Source organism: Eublepharis macularius, chromosome 4, assembly GCF_028583425.1.
Source record: "Eublepharis macularius isolate TG4126 chromosome 4, MPM_Emac_v1.0, whole genome shotgun sequence".
In the NCBI taxonomy this organism is placed as follows: domain Eukaryota; kingdom Metazoa; phylum Chordata; class Lepidosauria; order Squamata; family Eublepharidae; genus Eublepharis; species Eublepharis macularius.
Window position 1 is genome coordinate 132,952,917 of NC_072793.1, and position 20,900 is coordinate 132,973,816.

Sequence of the window (20,900 nt, forward strand, 5' to 3'; positions counted from 1 at the left end):
TTTGTGCACAAGAAAAGTAAAGAGTGAATGTGAGAGCATGGTAACAAGCCATGTTCATGCCTGTCACAAAGTAATTGTTTTGCCATCTGAATGCACCATATCTAGCTTAGGCAACCTAAAGGTACTGAATAATTTGGAGCTCATATACCACATGGAATGCTTCTACCACTGCATGAGCCCCCACCCAGCCTGATCTATTGCAATCTCCCAGAGCAGACCTTCCTCCATGACTGAACTGAATAACAAGAGGTGGGGAAGAATGGGACTTTGTTCTTCTACAGTGGACTTGTAAAAACTTGCTGCATCAGGACTTCCGGTTTGGGATCCATGGAGGTCTAACGCAGCTCTAAGTGCAGAGCTGACCGGGCTGCCGTTTCAGCGGCCGGAGGGGCACAAATAGCCCCCGGCCACCTGCTCTCAGGCGGAGAACAGGCAAAGAACACTCAAAGACCTCAGGGCGCGTCAATCTCGGGCGAGGGGGGGTTCTGCGCTAAGGACTCTCTCTCGACCCTTGAGGTCCCACCCTTCGACAGGTCGGCATAGATCTCTGCGGCAGACCCGGGGCCAGTGCGGCTGGCATAAGACCTTTGTGCCCAAGCTTCAACAGGGGGAAAACAAACGGAAAGAGAACTTAAGATTGAAGCAGTGATTACAACCCAGAAAGACGTTTGAAAAGGTAAAGATCACTATCTCCTGAATTGGGATGGACTGTTAAGAGTAACGAAGTTTTAAAAGGACTTTTTAAACTGCAACAGACTTATTATAAGGAGGGGGAAACCCGGCAAGAAATAGATTGGAAAAAGGACTAAGTAAAAAGAAGTAATTTAAGAAAAGGGACATTTGTTTATTATACCTGTGGTTGAGAATCGATAGCAGGCTGTGGGAAAATTTCTACCATCGCGAGAGCTGCAGCGGAGAGTCGGGAAACAGGAAGTACGTAATAGTGATAGAGTCGTCAGAAGGAGACGGCCCCTACTGGAAGACAGGAAGAAGGGCATCGCCATTTTTGAACAGGGAAGGGCTTTGGCTTCAGCAAGGGCGGAAGTAGGACATCTTGGATTGCAAAAGGGTACAGAGAAACCATAGAGAAAAGACGCCCGACATTTTGGATTTTCGGAGCGATTTTTGTTTATTTAAAGGACCGGGACTTTTAAATTAGTTAAAAGGATTATCAATTTGGACGCCACGGAGCTAAGAAAACGTGCAGACTCGTGGGAGCGAGGTAAATCAAGCCCCACGATGTCGAAGAAAGAGTGGCAAGCAGCCATAGAGAACTTGGACAAAAAATTCTGTGAAATGCTAAAGGAGCTTAAAGAAACAAAATTGGAGTTGGTGAAAGAAGTCAAAGATGTCAAAGAGACAGTTAAAAATGAGCTGGCAGAAGTAAAAAAGGGAATGGAGACGATACAAACCGACTTGCAGGCAGCGCAGCAAAAAGTTAACGATGTGGAGAAGGCGATGGACAACCTTACAGAGACGCAGCGAACGGATATGAGAGTAATGAGGGGAAGAATGGCAGTTGCGGAGAGTAAATACATGGAGAAGCAGCTGAGGTTTCGAGGTTTGCCGGAAGTAGAAGGAAAGACAGCACAAGAACAGGTGACTGAAGTGTTAGCTGAATACCTGGAAAAGGAGGAGGAGGAGGTTGTGGCTTTCCTGGATGTGGTGTACCGAATAAATTCCAGATTTGCGACCCAGAGAAAGGTACCAAGGGATGTGATAGTGCAATTTACGACAAGGAATGTAAGGGAAATGATAGTGACCAAGCAATTTCAAGATCCACTGATAGTTGATGGCAAGACAATTATCATTATGAAGGAGTTACCCAGATCGGTGCTCTTGGACCGGAAAAAATACAAAGTGTTAGTCCAGACTTTGAAAGATATGAAAGTAAGATATAGATGGGAATTACCGGAAGGGATATCTTTTGAATTTGGAGGAGTAAGAAAGCGCATCAGATCTGAATTGGAAATGGAAAGGTTCATGACGGACAATGAAAAAGACTTACCAACAACAAGGCTTTGAATATGGAGTGCAAAGTTTTATCGTGGAATGTAAATGGACTCAACTCACCTAATAAGCGAAAAAGTATTTTCCACTGGCTATTAAAACAGAAATGTGATATAGTTTGCTTACAAGAGACTCATATTAGAAATCAGGACGTAAAATACCTTAAAGTAAGTAAATTGGGCATTGAATTTGTAGCGGCCTCAAAAAAGAAAAAAAGGGGAGTGGTATTATATATAAAAGAAGAGCTGCAGCCAAAGGTGATAATTAGAGATGGGGAAGCCAGATTTATAGCAGTGGAATGTATTTGGAATTTAAAGAAAGTGTTGGTGATTGGAATATATGCACCTAATGGAGCTAAAGAGTGCTTTTTTGAGGATTTAAAGAAGCAACTAGATGAACTTTCATATGATCAGATAATACTTGCAGGAGACTTCAATGGAGTTACGAATTTGGAACAGGATAAGAAATCAGCCACTACACAAAAGAAAAGAGGACTATTACCAAAGACTTTTTTTGGATTAATGCAACAGGAAGCGTTGGAAGATGTGTGGAGAACGCAGAATCCCATAAGCAGACAATATACCTTTTTCTCTGCAAGACATTCTACCTTATCGCGTATTGATATGATCTGGGCCTCAAAGGACTTAGTACTTTGGACTAAGGAAGCAGAAATAATGCCCATGGTAGGCTCAGATCATAACCCAATTATGTGGAAGTTTGGAAAAAGAATTAAGAGAAAAGGATGGAGAATAAATGAGGATTTGTTGCAAGAGGGAGAAAATATGGAAATGTTGAGAAGGGAGACTAAATTCTTCATACAGTACAACATGAATCAAGAAGTACCAACCAATAAGGTATGGGACACGTATAAAGCAGTAATCAGAGGTGTATTAATGGACTTAAATGGAAGTCTTCGAAGGAAAAAAGAGGAGAAGAGACAGGAGATTATGGAAAAAATAAAAGCCAAAGAAATACAGCTGAAGAAAAGACCAGGGAAAAAGAAAATATATCAGGATATTAAAATCCTTCAGGAGCAGTTGACGGCTATGAACAATAAAGAACTGGAATGGAATCTTAAAAGACTGAATCAAAAGTCGTTTGAAGGGGCGAATAAACCTGGGAAATTTTTGGCATGGCAATTGAAGAAAAGAAAGGAGAAAAAGATAATAAATAAAATATGTGATGACAATAAAGTACACTTGGAACAGGTCGCTATTAGCAGAGCCTTTTATAAATTCTACGCTAAATTGTATGATAAGAAAGAAGTGAATAAAGATGCGATAGCCGCATATTTGGAGAAAATGAAGCTTCCAGTAATTTCCGAGAAGTGGAGAGTTAAACTAAACAGCGAAGTAACAGAAGAAGAGATAAGGAAGGCAATACAGTCAACAAACTTAGGAAAAGCACCAGGGCCTGATGGACTTACAGCTAAGTTTTACAAGGCAATGGCCAATGAACTGGTACCGTTTCTAAAAGAGGTGATCAATGGTGTTTTGAGGGACCAAAGGATCCCAGATACCTGGAGTGAAGCAAATATATCATTGATCCCCAAAGAAGGACAGGACTTGACCAATGTCAAAAACTACAGACCTATCTCTTTACTCAATAATGACTATAAGATTTTTGCAAAGATCTTGGCGGAGAGAATAAAGGGATGGCTAGCTGAAGTTATTGGAGAAGAACAAGCAGGCTTTTTACCAAATAGACAAATTAGAGACAACCTAAGGACAGTTATAAACGCTATAGAATATTATGACAGGCGATGTGATAAGGAGGTTGGTTTCTTCTTTGTAGACGCTGAAAAAGCATTTGACAATTTGAACTGGGACTTTATGTTTGCCACCATGGAACAGCTACAAATGGGGGAAAGGTTCATAAGAGCAGTGAGAGAAATTTATAGAGACCAGAGTGCAGCAATTGTGGTGAATGACGAGCTGACTAAAAAACTGATTATTGGAAAGGGTACAAGACAAGGTTGCCCGCTATCCCCATTGTTGTTTATTTTGGTTCTTGAAATTTTGATGATGCAGATTCGAGAAGACAATGCAATCCGTGGTATAAAGATAAAAGACTTTTCCTATAAGGTCAGAGCGTTTGCAGATGATATAATGTTAATTGTGGAAGATCCAATTGAAAACATGCCTAAGGTAATAGAAAAAATTAAAGAGTTTGGAGACTTGGCAGGTTTCTATGTAAACAAAAAGAAATCAAAGATTTTATGTAAGAATATGACCAAACAAAAACAACAGTTATTAACGGAAATAACAGATTGTGAGGTAACAAGTAAGGTGAAGTATTTGGGAATTGAATTGACTGCAAAAAATATAGATCTATTCAAGAATAATTATGAGAAATTATGGACTCAAATAGAGCATGATTTGATTAAATGGAATAGACTGAACTTGTCATGGCTGGGAAGAATTGCAGTAATTAAGATGAACGTGTTACCAAGAGTTATGTTTCTGTTACAGACGATACCAATCATTAGGGACTCCAAGCAATTTGATAAATGGCAGAGGAAAATATCAGAGTTTGTGTGGGCAGGCAGGAAGCCTCGAGTGAAAATGAAAGTGTTACAGGATGCAAAAGAAAGAGGGGGAATGCAACTGCCCAACTTGAGACTTTATTATGATGCAATCTGTCTGGTATGGTTGAAGGATTGGATCATGTTGAAAAATCGCAAACTGCTGGCCTTAGAGGGATACAAAAAATTATTTGGATGGCATGCATACCTATGGTATGATAAAGTAAAAGCAGATTCTATGTTTCTGCATCATTACATTCGGAGAAGCCTCTTCACAATTTGGAAGAAGTATAAAGAATACCTACAAGAAGGAATTCCCTCCTGGGTGGTTCCATATGAAGTAATAGATCCAAGAACGGTCGACAAAGAACAACAGTGTTTAACGTACAAGGAGATAACACAAATAGAATCTTCTAAAATAAGAATAAGAACGCAACAAGAGTTGTCTCCAAATTACGACTGGTTTCAATATAGACAAGTTAGAGATCTTTATTACTCAGACTGTGCGAAGGGAGGGATAAGGATGGAGGACTCAGAATTAGAGAAAGTAATTTTACAAGAAGACCAAAAGGAAATTTCTAAGGTTTACAAAGTGTTGTTAAAATGGTATACTGAAGATGAGATAGTCAAAGTGCAAATGGTGAAGTGGGCTATAAACTTTAACAAAGAAATAACAATGGAGGCGTGGGAATACTTGTGGAAACATACATTGAAAATCACGACATGTACCAATATTAAAGAGAATATTTACAAAATGATCTACCGTTGGTATCTGACGCCAAAGAAGATTGCGCTAGGGAACTCGAATATGTCTAATAAATGCTGGAAATGTAAAAAACATGAGGGATCAATGTATCACATGTGGTGAACTTGCGAGGTAGCTAGGCAGTACTGGGGGGAAATAATAAGAGTAATGAGTGAGATTTTACAATTTCAAGTTAATAAGAACCCAGAACTCCTGCTACTGAACTTGGGAATGGAAGACATTCCAGCACAACATAGGACATTGATATTTTATATGACGGCAGCAGCCAGACTTTTGTATGCGCATAAGTGGAAAGTACAAGAAGTGCCAACTATTGAGGACTGGATTTACAAATTGCTGTACATGGCGGAGATGGACAAAATGACAAGAAAACTGAGAGACCTTGATCCAGGGCAGTTTAACACGGACTGGGGAAAGCTGAAACAATATCTGGTGAAAAAATGGGAGGGGGGAGGAGAACTGTGGCAGTTTGAAAACTATTGAGGTACATAGGAGGAGAGAAGTGACTATACCGAGGGGGTGGAGAGTTAATGGAAAAATTCTAAGCAACTTTATATGATTTTTAAGTATTATATTAAGTAGTGTTGATACTATGAGAATTATTGGGATAGAAATTAACTAATCTATATTTTTTGGAAAGATAACCGTATAACATAGAGTGAATATATACATACATACGTAAATTTAAAGATAGGTCTAATTGTTAGACTTATGGTATATGTATAGATAAAGAACAATATATAGAATAGAAGCCTAAGCAAATGACAATAAGTGTGTATAATAAGTATGTGTATAGCAGTATTGGAATTGATGTATAAAGGGGGGCAAATTGTTTGTCCCATATCGAAGAGAATAGAAGGAGTAAGACAAAACACAGGTTATCAAAATGAATATTATTAGTAGTTTTAATGAAGAAGATAGATTAAGAGGTTTTTATTTATATGACAACTTATATGACAATCTATATGTGAAAGGAAGTGGAAATAGTGCTTAGAAGAATCTGAAAGTATATTATAATAAATAAATAAAATAAAATAAGTATGAAGGGAGTAGAGGGAAAGTGGATAGGGGGTTGGAAAACTGTTGGAAGTCAACAAATAGGGGGGGGAAGGGAGGGGGTTAGAATTAGAAGAAATTAAAGAATGTGATTATAATTGTTATTATATGTTTCTAATCCAATAAAAATTTTTTTTTAAAAAAAAAATAAAAACTTGCTGCATCTAAAGAGTTGTCAGGGCACCAGTTGGTGGACTTGTACATAATATTACAACATGCGTTCATTTAGTAAACTTTAACAGACGTGGTATAGAGTTTTTTTATGGTGAATGATGTTTTAAATTCTGATATATTGGGGTGGACTCTAACTACTACCAACAGAAAGCATCGTTGTATTCTCCTCCCTCTAGCACTCTTTCCCAACCCTCAGAAACTAGATTCCAAGGACTGCAGGACCCATGTGGGGTTAATAGTCATGGGGGTCAGGGAACTGCAATAAGGACGAGCAAGAGGGCAAAATTGCTCCTCCATCCTCCACTGTCAATGCCTAATAAGAGCTATGTCTTTCACTAGCAATAGTTAGGATCCAAACCACTCTATTTCATTTTGTTGTTGGCTTCTACACATTGATCCTTGTGTTCAAGGGTTTTTTGTTTATTGTTAGCCATTGAGAATCCAGAATCAGTCCCCAAACTTTTAACTCTTCATCAGGGGAGATCATAGAGGTGGTCTTATAAAATATGGTGGAAATAGTGGTCAGATAGCTGAGAAAAAGTAACAGGAGCTAGGGAGGAAAAGAATATCTGGCTAGGAAAAGAAATGATTCCATTGTGAAGTTTTTCTGCTTCCTAGAGAATTTCTGTAGATCTAATGAAAAAATATTTATATTTGAAAAGGATTCTATTAAGAGGATAATGTTGTGTAATGCAGTAGATGGCTTGGGAGGTTATAGCTCAAGTGATCCAATAATGTAGCGTTGTTTACTAATCCTGCTTTTCAATCTGCATTTCACTTTAATTCATCCTTTTTCGCCAAAACCTCTTTCATTTTACCTTGTGCTACCCTTGCATACTTCGTATATTCTTTGCAACAGAGTGTGAGTGTGTGTGTGGGGGGGGGGGGGGACATAAAAAATCCAGTTAATCAAACCATTGTTTTAGTAATGAAAGTTACCATTTTTATAAGCATAACCACAGAGGAAAACTCTTTGTAGAACTGGAATACAGTCTATTCATTACTTTTCTAGTATTGGAGTATGGTGAAGATGCTTATCAAATTAATACAATGCAGCTGCAAGGTACCCAGTTCAAGAAACTGGGCCTGTAGAGGTTCCAGGCAAGCCTGCCTGGGTCCCCAGGGGGGATGTTAGTCCCCTATGGGTGTTGAAGGGCAGAATTTCATGAAAAGACTGGCAAGTGAAGTCAAAAAGGCTGGTGGCAGCTTATTACCCTGGCAAGTGAAGTCTCATTGCCAGGGTAATAAGCTGCCACCAGCCTTTTTGACTAACCCCACAACTGGAGATTGTGCGCTAAATAAACAAAAGTCAGCCCTGCAAGGTAGGCACCCAGCAGGCTGAGTTCCAAAATCAATTAACCAGGTTGCATGCAGCAAAGTGGCCAAAGAATAGGATTTGGATTGAAGCTACAACTCTTAATAAGTCCACACCAATATAGGAAAAGCCATTTATTAAAGAAAACTGCAAAGGCCTACAAAAATAAACAAAGAAGTATATGGAGAAGCACAAAACAGCAACAGGCTGTATAAGCTAGGCTACAATCATTCGAAATCCCTGAACTTGTTCCAGATGTTACCTTCAGCAAGTTTCAGAATCCCAATGGGAGCTTAAGCGCTTAAGTCCAGAGGTCCAAAAGACAAAAGCACAGTGATTGCTAGCCCAGAATCCCACCAGTTGCATAGCTTGCAGGAGCAGGAGGAAGGAAGGTCATATAGTCTGAGAAACAGCTCTTTTCAAGACCAGCTGCCTGTAGCTGGCCTAAACTCTTTACGGTTAAGTATTTTATGTATTTCCTTAGGTCAGGAATGTGGCTGCATTGCTGTAAGTAGTTCCTTTCCCCTTCACATGACTAACACAATAAATTATGCAAAATTATTATTAAGGTACTTAATTTGCATTCTGTTTTGGTACAGAATGTTTACTTCTCTAAACTACAAAGCTGAATATTAGAATTAGAGCAGTATATCTCTATCCTTTGCTTATAGTCATACGGCAAACCTGTTATGCCTAAAGATTAATTCTAGGATTAGCCGAATATTATAGTTTCTGAGTTGGTACCTTCTCACAATGAAGAATAATTTTACCTTAATTCTCTGTTAATGAAATGCCTTACTGGGTTTGGCTAAATGACTGAATTTGGCTAAAATACTACTGCTTGACCAGTAATCCTTATTAATTAAAGCCCAAAGTCCTAGAGTGGTTGCACTTGGCAAATGTTTGGTCTAAGGGAAAAGATGCTTTTCTCAGTGTTGCACTTTCAGGATTGAAGTGTCTTGTCCATTAGAAATTGTGCTGAAGATTTCTTCCCAGGGCACCCACTAATGATCATTCCCAAGAGAGAAGCTGAGGGTGTGAGAGGCTTTGCAATGGATCTTCCCTTCCAATTTACAGGATGAAAGATAAATAATCAGTGAAGCCCTATGGAAGCAATTTTCTGTCTACTTGAAAAGCAAGCTACATTGGGGGGAGGGGGGAATGTCTGCATTTTTAAGAATGCTGTGTTTTCTGTTACCTTGTGGGCACTGTGGAAGACTCATTCATGAAAATATGTGTGCCTTTCTATTTGGCTAATACAAGGCTTCAGGGTGGCTAACAACAGAAAATTGTAAAACCACAACAGCAAAAACAATGGCAGCAATTACCATATTTATGCATATTGTTCGTTATTTGTGGATAGCAGTTCTGTGAGACCAGATTTGACTTGGGACAATGTTGTAGGTAAGAGGAAGTTTAATCTGTTGCCTGTATGTTGCTCTCTCAGTGGGGCAAATGGAACCTCTCTGGAACCACCCCCTCCCTTGTGCCATGGTCCTAAGATGAATCTCACAAACCCACATAGTTACCATTTCAAAGAAAAGCATTGGAATGCTCCAGGCCTGGATTTCCATTTAGTTAGGCCCACCTCTTTCTCCTTGTATGTAAAGCTTCTCTGGTCACTGTGCATGTGTGTGTGTACACACATCTGAAAATGTGTGTCTGGTAGCTACACAATTGTTCCTCAAAGCAGCTTTTTGAGTGACTTTCAAGGACATTCTAAAGACCTATGATATACACTTCAAGAATCAAGTATTTGTTAGGTGTTATCCAATTGCTTCATAGCCTCCATGTTTAATGAAGGTAGGCCAGGTCTGAAAGTAGAGGAAAGTGAGATCTACATATTGCTGAACCCTCTAAGTAGTATTCTGCTATCCATCGATTAAATTGGATTTTGGCATCAAATAAATTAACCCCTGGGATGATACGGCTTTTGGTGAGCATAAAATTTTGCATCTCCAAGCTAGAGATCAAAAACAAAATGCCATTCTGCTGATTTCAGTACATTTTTCAATGCATCATCACAATTTTATTCTTGTCACTGAGTTATTAGCTGTACATGGTAAGCTTCTCTAGCGCAACCAAAATAGCATGCCACAGTCTTGATGGAAGAAGGCAGCAATTAGAAGCTGAAGTATTCATTGCTGTGCTGAAGCTGAGCAATTACACACTGGACTATCTTCCAGTCTTCCACATTGTAATTATTTTCAAATCCCCCTCCCCCCGCCCAGTTTAGGAAGCAGCTGCAGTTTGAAGATTGAGGCTCCCCTACTCTTCTATTCCTAATTCATTTCCCATATGATTGTTATTCGCTATTGTATCAGTGAAAAACAGTAATCCGTGTCCTTCCATCCACAGAAAGGACCCCCAACAGGGACTGACAGAGTGAAGAAAGGTGGATCTTACATGTGCCACAAGGTAACGTGAAAGGCTTCCCTGTAATCTCTGAGACAGTTGTCAGTCTGAAGTTATGATGGTGTTATTTCATTTATTTTATTTATACAAATTGTCTTAAAGTGGCTTATAAAAACTAGTAAAAACTGAAAACATAAGTAATGACTTGAGAGGTCTCTTCATGAATGTAATTTGATCCTGGCATGATGGAAGGGTGTCTGGCTATTGCCTCCTCTCACTCTGAAGGCCCCATCAGTGGCGGTTGGGGCCTAGAGAAAAGTGTCCTTTAACTGGGCCAAGGTCCAGGCCTAAGTAAAATAAACATATAGTAGCTTGTCTCATAGTGTGCATTGGATGACAGTAATTTCAAAGCACTTTTGGATGGATACATTGAAGTATATTTGATGGAACAATGAGCTGGTAAATTAAGTTCCCATTAACATTAGCTGAAATAAAATAACATTTGTCTACTAATTTTAGCATGATAGCAATTTAGGTGTCCCACTTTTATATACTGAGAAAGGAAGGAACCTGACAATCTCCCTTTACTTTCAAATGCTGGCATTTTATAACATTGTTTACGAACTTCTGTTCTAAATTGTTTTCTTAAGTGAAAGGGAGAAACTATTGGTAACTTATATAATTGCAACTAAAGCAGGAGCAAGTTTGGTGACACTTATTATTGCCATTACCAAGGTGGATAGATAAAATTATGGGAGAGGAAAGAACAATAACCAGTACCACAGGTAAGCAGAAATGTAATGGAGGGGGAACAATCTGATACCTGACATGTTGTTTATCCTTTGTGTCTGCTCAGGATGTGGGAAGGGACCTATTGCGCTGACCAGATTTCTTAAACCAAAGTTTCCTGATTTATTTTATTAATTTTATTACCTTCATTTATATCCTGCCTTTCCCCCCATGAGACCCAAAGTGGCTTACATTCTCCTCTCTTCCATTTTATCTCCTCTCCTTCATTTTACCTTCACAGCAACCCTGTGAGGTAAATTAAGCTAAGAGAGAGTGAATGCCTCAAAGTGACCCAGTGAGGGCCAAGCTACAAGTGACGAATGACACTTGAATGGCAAGTGGATTGAGTGGAGGGCAAGTGAACAGGGAGAAATACACTTGCCGTTCAAGTGTCATTCGTCACTTGTAGCTTGACCCTGAGTTTCCATGGCAGAGTGGGAATTGGAACCTGAGTCTCCTAGATCCTAGTTTGGCACTTAAACCACTACATCACACTAGCTTTAACCAGTAGTCATACATAAACAAACTGGGTATCTCCTGTGCCTTCCCTTACAGCTGCCCAACTTTCCTTGGGAATGAATGGCAAACAGATTGGCTGACCAGTCTATTTAGACTCAAGTAGTGCGGTGTTCAACATGAAAATACAGCACTACTGAATGAAGGGACTATGTATGCATGTGTGCCCAATAGTATTTCTGCACTTAAAGAAATTGAAGATGACCTTCTGTGGATTAAAAACATTTGTAATGACTAAGTGTGAGGCTGGCTGTTGCTGCCACAACTGTGATGACAGAGCTTGGGACTCAAGGAAACTGTGTGTAAAGCTGTGGTTGCCTATCCAGAAGACACACAAGTTATCTCTTTGGCTTCCAGCTGGAAGCTTGAGTCACTTCCTTTCAGTTCCCCGATTTCCACACCCACTATGCTGATACTATCCTGGAGTCTGAGGCTATGAGAAATGAGTTCTTATAGAATTAGCAGCCCATCAAAAAGTAAAATAAATAAATAAAAGAAAACAAGTTGGTGATGGTCTCTCTTGTCTGCCTCTATCAGTTCCTGACCCCTGTAACAATATTGTTTTTAAAAATATTTGTAATCAAGACAATAGAGTGTGTACTATATGAGCTGTGCAGCTTTGTTGACCTTGCAGTCTCTCAAATCTAAAACCTCACATCTAAAACATCTGTTTAATTCTGTTTTAACCAGAAAGAAGACCTAGCCAAAGTTCTTCTTTCATTGTTTTTTTAAACCATTCTTTCTAGGCAATTGGAAAGATAAAGGGGGCAGAAATTAAAACTTTCTAAGCCACTATGCTCTTAATTCCTTGCTACTGATTGTGCTGATCTCACACTGTGTAATCCACTTTGAGTCTCAGCGAGAAAGGTGGACTATAAATAAATAAATAAATAAATAGCATCTCCATAAGAACATAAGAACATAAGCAAAGCCATGTTGGATCAGGCCAGTGGCCCATCCAGTCCAACATTCTGTCACACACAGTGGCTAGAAATCCAGTGCCATCTAAAGGACTGTCAGTGAGGCCAGGACACCAGAAGCCCTCCCACTGCCTTCCTTCCAGCACCAAGACAACAGAGCACCACCTCCCCACAAAGAGAATACCATCTATCTCCTGTGGCTAATAGCCACTGATGGACCTCTGCTCCATATATTTGTCCAGTCCCCTCTTGAAGCTGGCAATGCTTGTAGCTGCCACCACCTCCTGTGGCAACGAATTCCATGTGTTTATCACCCTTTGTGTAAAGTAGTATTTTCTTCTATCTGTTCTAACCCGACTGCTCAATAATTTCATAGAGTGCCCACGAGTTCTTGTATTGTGAGAAAGGGAGAAAAACACATCTTTCTCGACCTTCTCTAACCCGTGCATTATCTTGTAAACCTCTATCATGTCTCCCCTCAGTCGTCTTCTCTCCAGGCTAAAGAGCCCCAAGCGCCTCAATCTTTCCTCATAGGGAAAGTGTTCCAACCCTTTAATCATTTTAGTTGCCCTTCTCTGTACTTTTTCCAGTGCTATGATATCTTTTTTAAGGTGTGGCGACCAGAACTGTACACAGTACTCCAAATGAGGCCTCACCATCGATTTATACAGAGGCATTATGATACCGGCTGATTTGTTTTCAATCCCTTTCCTAATAACCCCTAGCATAGCATTAGCTTTTTTTATGGCAGTCGCACACTGTGCTGACGTTTTTAGTGAGTTATCTATCATGACTCCAAGATCTCTCTCTTGGTCAGTCTCCGCCAGTTCAGACCCCATCAACTTGTATTTATATTTTGGATTTTTGGTTCCAATGTGCATTACTTTGCACTTGGCTACATTGAACCTCATTTGCCACATGGATGCCCACTCTTCTAGCCTCGACAGATCCCTTTGGAGTGCCTCACAATCCTCTCTGGCTTTCACCACCCTGAACAATTTCGTGTCATCTGCAAATTTAGCCACTTCACTGCTTAATCCCAATTCCAAATCATTAATAAACAAGTTAAAAAGCATTGGACCCAATACCGACCCCTGTGGCACCCCACTGCTCACCACCCTCCACTGTGAGAAGTGCCCGTTTATGCTCACTCTCTGTTTCCTATTAATTAGCCAGTTTTCGATCCACAAGAGGACTTGGCCCTTTATCCCATAGCTACTGAGCTTACTTAGGAGCCTTTGATGAGGAACTTTGTCAAAAGCTTTCTGGAAGTCAAGATAAACAATATCTATCGGGTCTCCCTTGTCCACTTGTTTGTTCACTCCCTCAAAGAACTCTAACAGATTGGTGAGACAAGATCTTCCCTTACAGAACCCATGCTGAGTTTTCCTCATCAGCTTTTGGTCATCAATGTGCCCACTAATTTTATTTTTGATAATAGTTTCCACCAACTTACCCGGTATTGACGTCAGGCTGACTGGCCTGTAATTTCCCGGATCTCCCCTGGAACCTTTTTTAAAGATGGGGACAACATTAGCTACCTTCCAGTCCTCAGGAACAGATGCAGAGTTTAATGACAGATTACATATTTTTGTGAGGAGATCTACAAGTTCACACTTGAGTTCTTTCAGAACTCTTGGATGTATGCCATCTGGGCCCGGTGATTTATCAGTTTTTAAATTATCTAGCAGTCGCATAACCTCCTCTCTCGTCACCTCAATGTGACTCAGGTCTTTCAAAACCCCTCCCAAAGTCAGTGCTTCCGGAGTGGGCATGCACTTCTTATCTTCCACAGTGAAGACAGAAGCAAAGAACGCATTCAGCTTCTCGGCCATTTCCCTATCACCCTTTAGTAATCCTTTTACGCCTTGGTCATCCAAGGGCCCCACGGCCTCCCTAGCTGGTTTCCTACTTCTAATATATTTAAAGAATTGTTTATTGTTTTTCTTTATGTTCTTTGCAATATGCTCCTCATATTCCCTTTTTGCCTGTCTGATCACAGACTTGCACTTTTTTTGCCACAGCTTATGCTCCTTTTTATCAACCTCACTCCGACTAGTTTTCCACTGCCTAAAAGAATCCTTTTTACCTTTTACAGCTTCTATTACATTGCTTGTTAACCATGCTGGCCTTTTCCTAAACCTATTTGTGCCTTTCCTAACCAGCGGTATATATTTAATTTGAGCTTCCAGGATTGTAGTTTTAAATAGTCTCCAAGATTCCCCATATTCCCTTTTTGCCTGTCTGATCACAGACTTGCACTTTTTTTGCCACAGCTTATGCTCCTTTTTATCAACCTCACTCCGACTAGTTTTCCACTGCCTAAAAGAATCCTTTTTACCTTTTACAGCTTCTATTACATTGCTTGTTAACCATGCTGGCCTTTTCCTAAACCTATTTGTGCCTTTCCTAACCAGCGGTATATATTTAATTTGAGCTTCCAGGATTGTAGTTTTAAATAGTCTCCAAGATTCCCCAAGTGTTTTGACCTTTTTTACTTTCCCTTTCAGTTTCTTCTTCACGTACCCCCTCATCTCAGAAAAGTTACCCCTTTTGAAGTTAAACATGGCTGTGTTGGTCTTATTTGGCAATTTCCTATTTATACATATGTTGTACTCAATAACATTATGGTCACTGTTCCCAAGTGGTGCAATCACATTTACATCTCTCACCAGGTCTTCAGCATTACTGAGGACCAAATCCAGGATCACCTCTCCCCTAGTAGGTTCTGTAACCATCTGTTCCATAGCACAGTCATTGAGACAGTCTAGAAACTCACTTTCTCTCCCCCGATTCGAACACCCATTGGCCCAGTCAATGTGTGGGTAGTTAAAATCACCCATTACAACACAGTTTTTTTGTTTAGCAGCCATCTTTAATCCTGTCATCATTTTATAATCCTCCTCTATTTTCTGATCTGGAGGGCGATAACAAACTCCCACAGTTAAGTTTCCATTTGGGCCCGTAATTTCAACCCATAGCATTTCCAGAAGCGAATCTAATTCAGTTACCTTCTCAATCTTACTGGAATGTATACCTTCTCTGACATATAGAGCCACCCCACCACCAACCCTTCCCTCCCTATCCTTCCGATATAATTTATATCCAGGAATCACCGTGTCCCACTGATTTTCCTCATCCCACCAAGTTTCTGATATGCCCACAATGTCTATGGATTCGCCCAACACTAAACATTCCAGCTCCCCAATTTTACCTCGGACACTTCTAGCATTTGTATATAAACACCTGTAACTTCCCCGGCACACTTTGCCTCGAGACGTAGTTAGGTCATCTGCACTGTTTGTCTCCATCTCAGTTGACAACTCTAATCTATCTCCCTGTAGAAGTGTTATACCTAGCCCTTCATCTCTCTGAGATGAACCATCCTGAACCAGAGACACTTTATCTCTTGTCGGCTTTCCCCTAGCATTTAGTTTAAAAACTGCTCTGCCACCTTTTTGATTTTAAGTGCCAGCAGCCGGGTTCCTTCTCGGGATAAGTGGAGACCGTCTCTCTTGTACAGCTCCCGCTTGTCCCAAAAAGAATCCCAGTGCCTAACAAACTTGAACCCTTCCTCCCTACACCATCGTCTCATCCACGCATTGAGACTCCTGATCTGCGTTTGTCTCTCTGGCCCTGCGCGTGGAACAGGTAGCACTTCTGAGAAGGCTACCTTGGAGGTCCTGGCCTTGAGTCTCCTGCCTAACAGCCTAAATTTTTGTTCCAAGACCTCACGACTGCATTTCCCAACATCGTTGGTTCCAACATGGACCACGACCGCTGACTCTTCCCCAGCACTATCTACCAGCCTATCTATAACACGCGTAATGTCCGCTACCTTCGCACCAGGCAGGCAAGTCACCATACGGTCAGAACGCAGTTGTGCCACCCAGCTATCTACTTGTCTAAGGATCGAATCACCAACTACCAAGAGCCTCCCTCCCGCCCCACCCAGGGATGGTTCCTTGATGCGAAAGGAAACCTGCTCACCAACTGAAGAAGAGGTCCCTTCTGAGGGCATGTTCCCCTTATCCTCAATACGGTGCCCTGATTCCACAAGATCCTCATTCTCCTTGACAACAAGAACGCTGCCATTTTTAGAGTGGGACACATCTGTCCTGTCCCTGAGAATCTTGTCCTCGTGCCTATCTAACTGTCTCCACTTCTCCAGGTCAGCCACCTTGGCCTCAAGGGTACGTACTCGTTCCCTGAGAACCAGGAGCTCCTTGCAGCGAGCACACATCCAGGACTTCTGACCAGAAGGCAGATAGTCATACATGTGACACTCAGTGCAATACACTGGAAAGCCCCCAACCCCCTGCTGGCATTCTGACTTCATTATTCTGTTTTAGGAATAACACACTAAGAGGAAAGAAAACGGCTATGATCCCCCGGCTAAGAGCCACAGGCCAAGAGCCCTTTAGCTCTCGCCCTCTCGCCCTTCGGCTCGCGCCAAAGGCTCGCGCCCCTGCCCAGCAGTTGCCTTTTCAATGCAAAAGGTCACTTCCTGCTAAGCACAGGAGGTGAGCACAAAGGGGGGGTGTGGCTTGTACTCCAGCAACCCCCAGCAGCCTTACAAACACACTCAGCCTCAAACACAATCAAGCCCAAACACACTCAGCCTCAAAACTACACTCAAATCAACACAAAACTACACACAAAAAGCCCCAAAGCTAGAGAGGACCACCCTTAGCTTCTCAGCTTAACCCACCACAGCCAAGAAAGGCAAAAAGCCCTTACCTCCTCTAGCAGCTGCAGACCATGTGCTCCTGAGCCCAGGTGACTCTGCTCCATGAAGCTTCATTTCTGTTAAAGCTGAACTATGGCAAAAGACATGTATATTTTAACTGGTTTTAATGATGTAAATTGCTCTGAGTCCTTTTTATTGGAGGGAAACAGGATATAAATACCAGTATTGTTCTTGCATTAAAATATAAAACATGACAGAGATGTTGTAAATGTTTTGTAAAGGGCACTGGAATGTCTTATTTTTTTAAAAAAACAGATTATTACCAATGAATAACTGATTTGTAACACGTAACTCAGTGTTGTGACATAACTGTTTAAACCAACTGGTTGTTTCCTAATGTAATACAATACAAAATTCATGTAAAATTCTCTGTAAGCAAAAAAATGTCCCACATTTATTCTAATTAAAAGTGAATCTTATTGATTATGCCTCTTTTTTATGAGTTGGAGGGAGATGCTATTTGTTATATACTTAAGTGTTTTTATCTGCTAAATTACCCACTGTAAGAAAATTTAATTTCCTACAGTGAATTCACAAGCTATGGACTGGTTTTATTTTGGGGTGAAATCAATGTCACATATTAATTAGTAGATTTCATTAAATTAACCATTGGATAATGGTTTTCTTTACAGATGAGTAATATGACCCATTTTAAAGTTTACTAAAGATAGCTTAGTTTTTTCTTTCTCTCTCTGTGTGTTAAATAATAAGTCTGTAAATGAAGTATGAGTAGGACTTCTGAAGATGGTGGTCAGGTTCACAGGCTCAGGGATACTTCTTGACTTACTACTTTCTTGAAACTTAGCTCAGGGTAGTTAGTTGGGGTACTTTTATCTGCTTCACCTGAATGAGAGAGTTGCAACTCTCTCCCCTCGCCCCCATAGATTTCACGGTCTCAGCATAATGAACTGCAAAACAAGGGTTGGATCAAGAAATGCAAAAAGAGCAAGTTCCCTGTTCCCCCCTTTCCATTATAACTTCCTAGACCCACCAAAATATGCATATGATGAGTCTCCAAGTCAGTAGAAACCTGGAGTTTCTCTGTGGGAGGGCCCCCTGTACTGCCTTTCCATGATGCACACTTGATCCTGGTTTGATATTAAAGGGAACAAGTTGTAAGCCTGTGAAAAATTGTTGAGGATGAATGGGTGGGCTGAATGATTTAGAAATTTCCCACGTACCCAACTCACTCTTTTTCCAGGATTCTTTAAGCTATACGGGTCTTGAGTTAAGGGGACCAGTTTCTTCATCCCCCCCCCTCTTTTTTTACCTTTAACTCGCTCAGCTTCTCTCACCTTTCCCTGCCTCTTAGATCATCTTCCATCTTCATCAGGTTGTTCTCCCCTCCCCTTTTCGGTTGATTTAGGAAGCCATATTTTTCGGCACTGGAAAAATCTCCCAAGTATGTAGAAACTCTTACCCTGTCTTTGGTTTGTCTGGTTCTACTGCTATGAATTTGCACTAATGCTGTTGTCATTGTTTGACAGAATGTTAAAAAAAATGGACAAATTAGTGTTAAAGATACTTATGCATCATGTGCTAACCAGTTGCTTGACCACACATTGTGGTGGATGGGAGTTATTTTTTTGCATTGTGTAGTTTGACACATTTGTTTAACATATTAAACAACAATATGCAGCTGGGTACTCATAATATTCATATAGCATCAACAATAGATAAGGAGCTAAGGTGACATGCAACCAAATCTACATCAGGTGACATATGGTTGATGACTGTACGAGAACCACCACTAATGAAACTGTTTTCCTCAGCAATAAGAATAATAACCCAAGGTTTATAAAATAGTTGATATCTTGCATGAGTAATGCTGATTTTCACATTAAGTAGGCAGATAGTCATGCTGTTGAGATTGCTTGTAGTAGTTATTGTGTAGCCATTGTTGGCAAGGATGTAGACTGATTTGCACTGTTCGTAATTTTATTTATTTATTTCAAATTTCTATTCCACCCTCCCCACGAGCAGGCTCAGAGCAGATAACAACATATTAAAATACAATAAAAATTCATCAACATTAAAACATAATTTAAAACAGCAGTGTATTTCTATTAATACACATTTAAAACAGGATGGTGCACAGCCTTTACAGGGAGGGAGGGTTAAGATTTTCTACACCCCTTTTTTTCAGGCCGTCAGAGGCCCAGCCTTAGCCATATGCCTGGTGGAACAACTCTGTCTTGCAAGCCTGGTGAAAAGACAGTAGGTCCTGCCGGGCCCTGATTTCAGCAGACAGAGTGTTCCACCAGGTGGGAGCGAGGACCGAAAAGGCCCTGGCTCTAGTCGAGGCTAGGCAGGCCTCCGTGGGGCCAGGGACCACCAACAGCTGTTTGTCTCTTGATCGGAGTGTCCTCCGGGGAATATATGGGGAGAGGCAGTCCCGTAGATACGCTGGTCCCAGTCCGCACAGGGCCTTATAGGTCAATACCAGAACCTTGAATCTGATCCAGTACTCCACTGGCAACCAATGCAGCTTGCGTAAGATCGATGTTATATGCATCTTATTTGGCACTCTCGTAATAACACGCGCTGCTGCATTTTGTACCAGCTGTAATCTCCAGGTCAGGCTCAAGGGCAGCCCTGCGTAGAGCAGGTTACAGTAATCTAGCCTAGAGATGACCGTTGCTTGGATCACTGTAGTTAAGTCACGGGTTGACAGGTAAGGGACAAGTTGCCTGGTCTGCCGCAGATGGAAAAAAGAGGACCTGACAACCGCTGTGACCTGTGCCTCCATTTTCAGGTAGGCATCCAAGATCACCCCCAGGCTCTTAACCCTCAGAACTGGCACTAACGGTGCCCCATCGAGGGCCGGGAGCCGAAGTCCCAAACCTAATCCCCCATGGCTCAAGTACAGGACCTCCATCTTCGTCAGGTTCAGTTTCAGCCGACTGCTTCAACCAACCTGTCACGGCTGCAAAAGCATGTCCCAGGACATCTGGGGCTGAGTCAGGTCAGCCGTCCATCATCAGATACAACTGGGTGTCATCTGCATATTGATGACACCCAAGTCCGAAACTTCACACCAACTGGGCAAGGGGGCACATATAGATGTTAAACAATAATGGGGAGAGTATTGCTCTCTGTGGGACCCCGCACACCAGAGGGTGGCAGGATGACAGTTTCTCCCCAAGTGCCACCCTCTGTCCCCGACCATGGAGAAAAGAGACAAGCCACTGCAAGGCTTGTCTCGTATCCCCACATCAGCGAGGCGGTGAGTCAGATTGTAATCATAATGCATGCATATTTGAAACATGAAACATACCTGTTAAAGCCTAGAAAAACCAACGTGCCAGATAGCATTTATAGCTATGAGTATTGCAAATTGGAATAGAAGTCTTGTGTACCCAGAGTCTTTTTGTATGCTGGGTATGATATCACCAATATTCCTTTGAGCAAAAAAAACTCCCCCAGGTCATTCAGACTCTTGCAGAAAGACTTAAAACTACATGAAAAGTTTTCTGTAATCTCAGTGGCCAAATTGATGTCATATCAGCTTTATTATTCCTATCTGTGGCCTGCAGTGACCAGACTTTGGACGATGCCACATACAATGCATTGTGGAGGACCATTTCTTGATAAACCCAATCTATGTCTTCCATAAGTATCCTGTCATTTATAACTTTAGCAGGCACATGACAACTTTCAGGATCAGCTGGTGCATATGAACCAGCTGGGTGGAGTGGAAGCTCTCTAATGAATACTCAACACCA

At 41.1% G+C, this 20,900-nt stretch overlaps 1 protein-coding gene across 1 annotated transcript in view; it reads left to right on the plus strand.

The window, feature by feature from the left end:
• The window catches only part of SUMF1 (sulfatase modifying factor 1), a 93,999-nt gene that overhangs the window by 65,685 nt on the left and 7,414 nt on the right, over positions 1–20,900 (plus strand). The window contains exon 8 of the mRNA XM_054976235.1: positions 10,204–10,263. Within this exon, the coding sequence (XP_054832210.1) occupies positions 10,204–10,263 (60 nt within the window). The remainder of the gene's footprint in view (positions 1–10,203; positions 10,264–20,900) is intronic.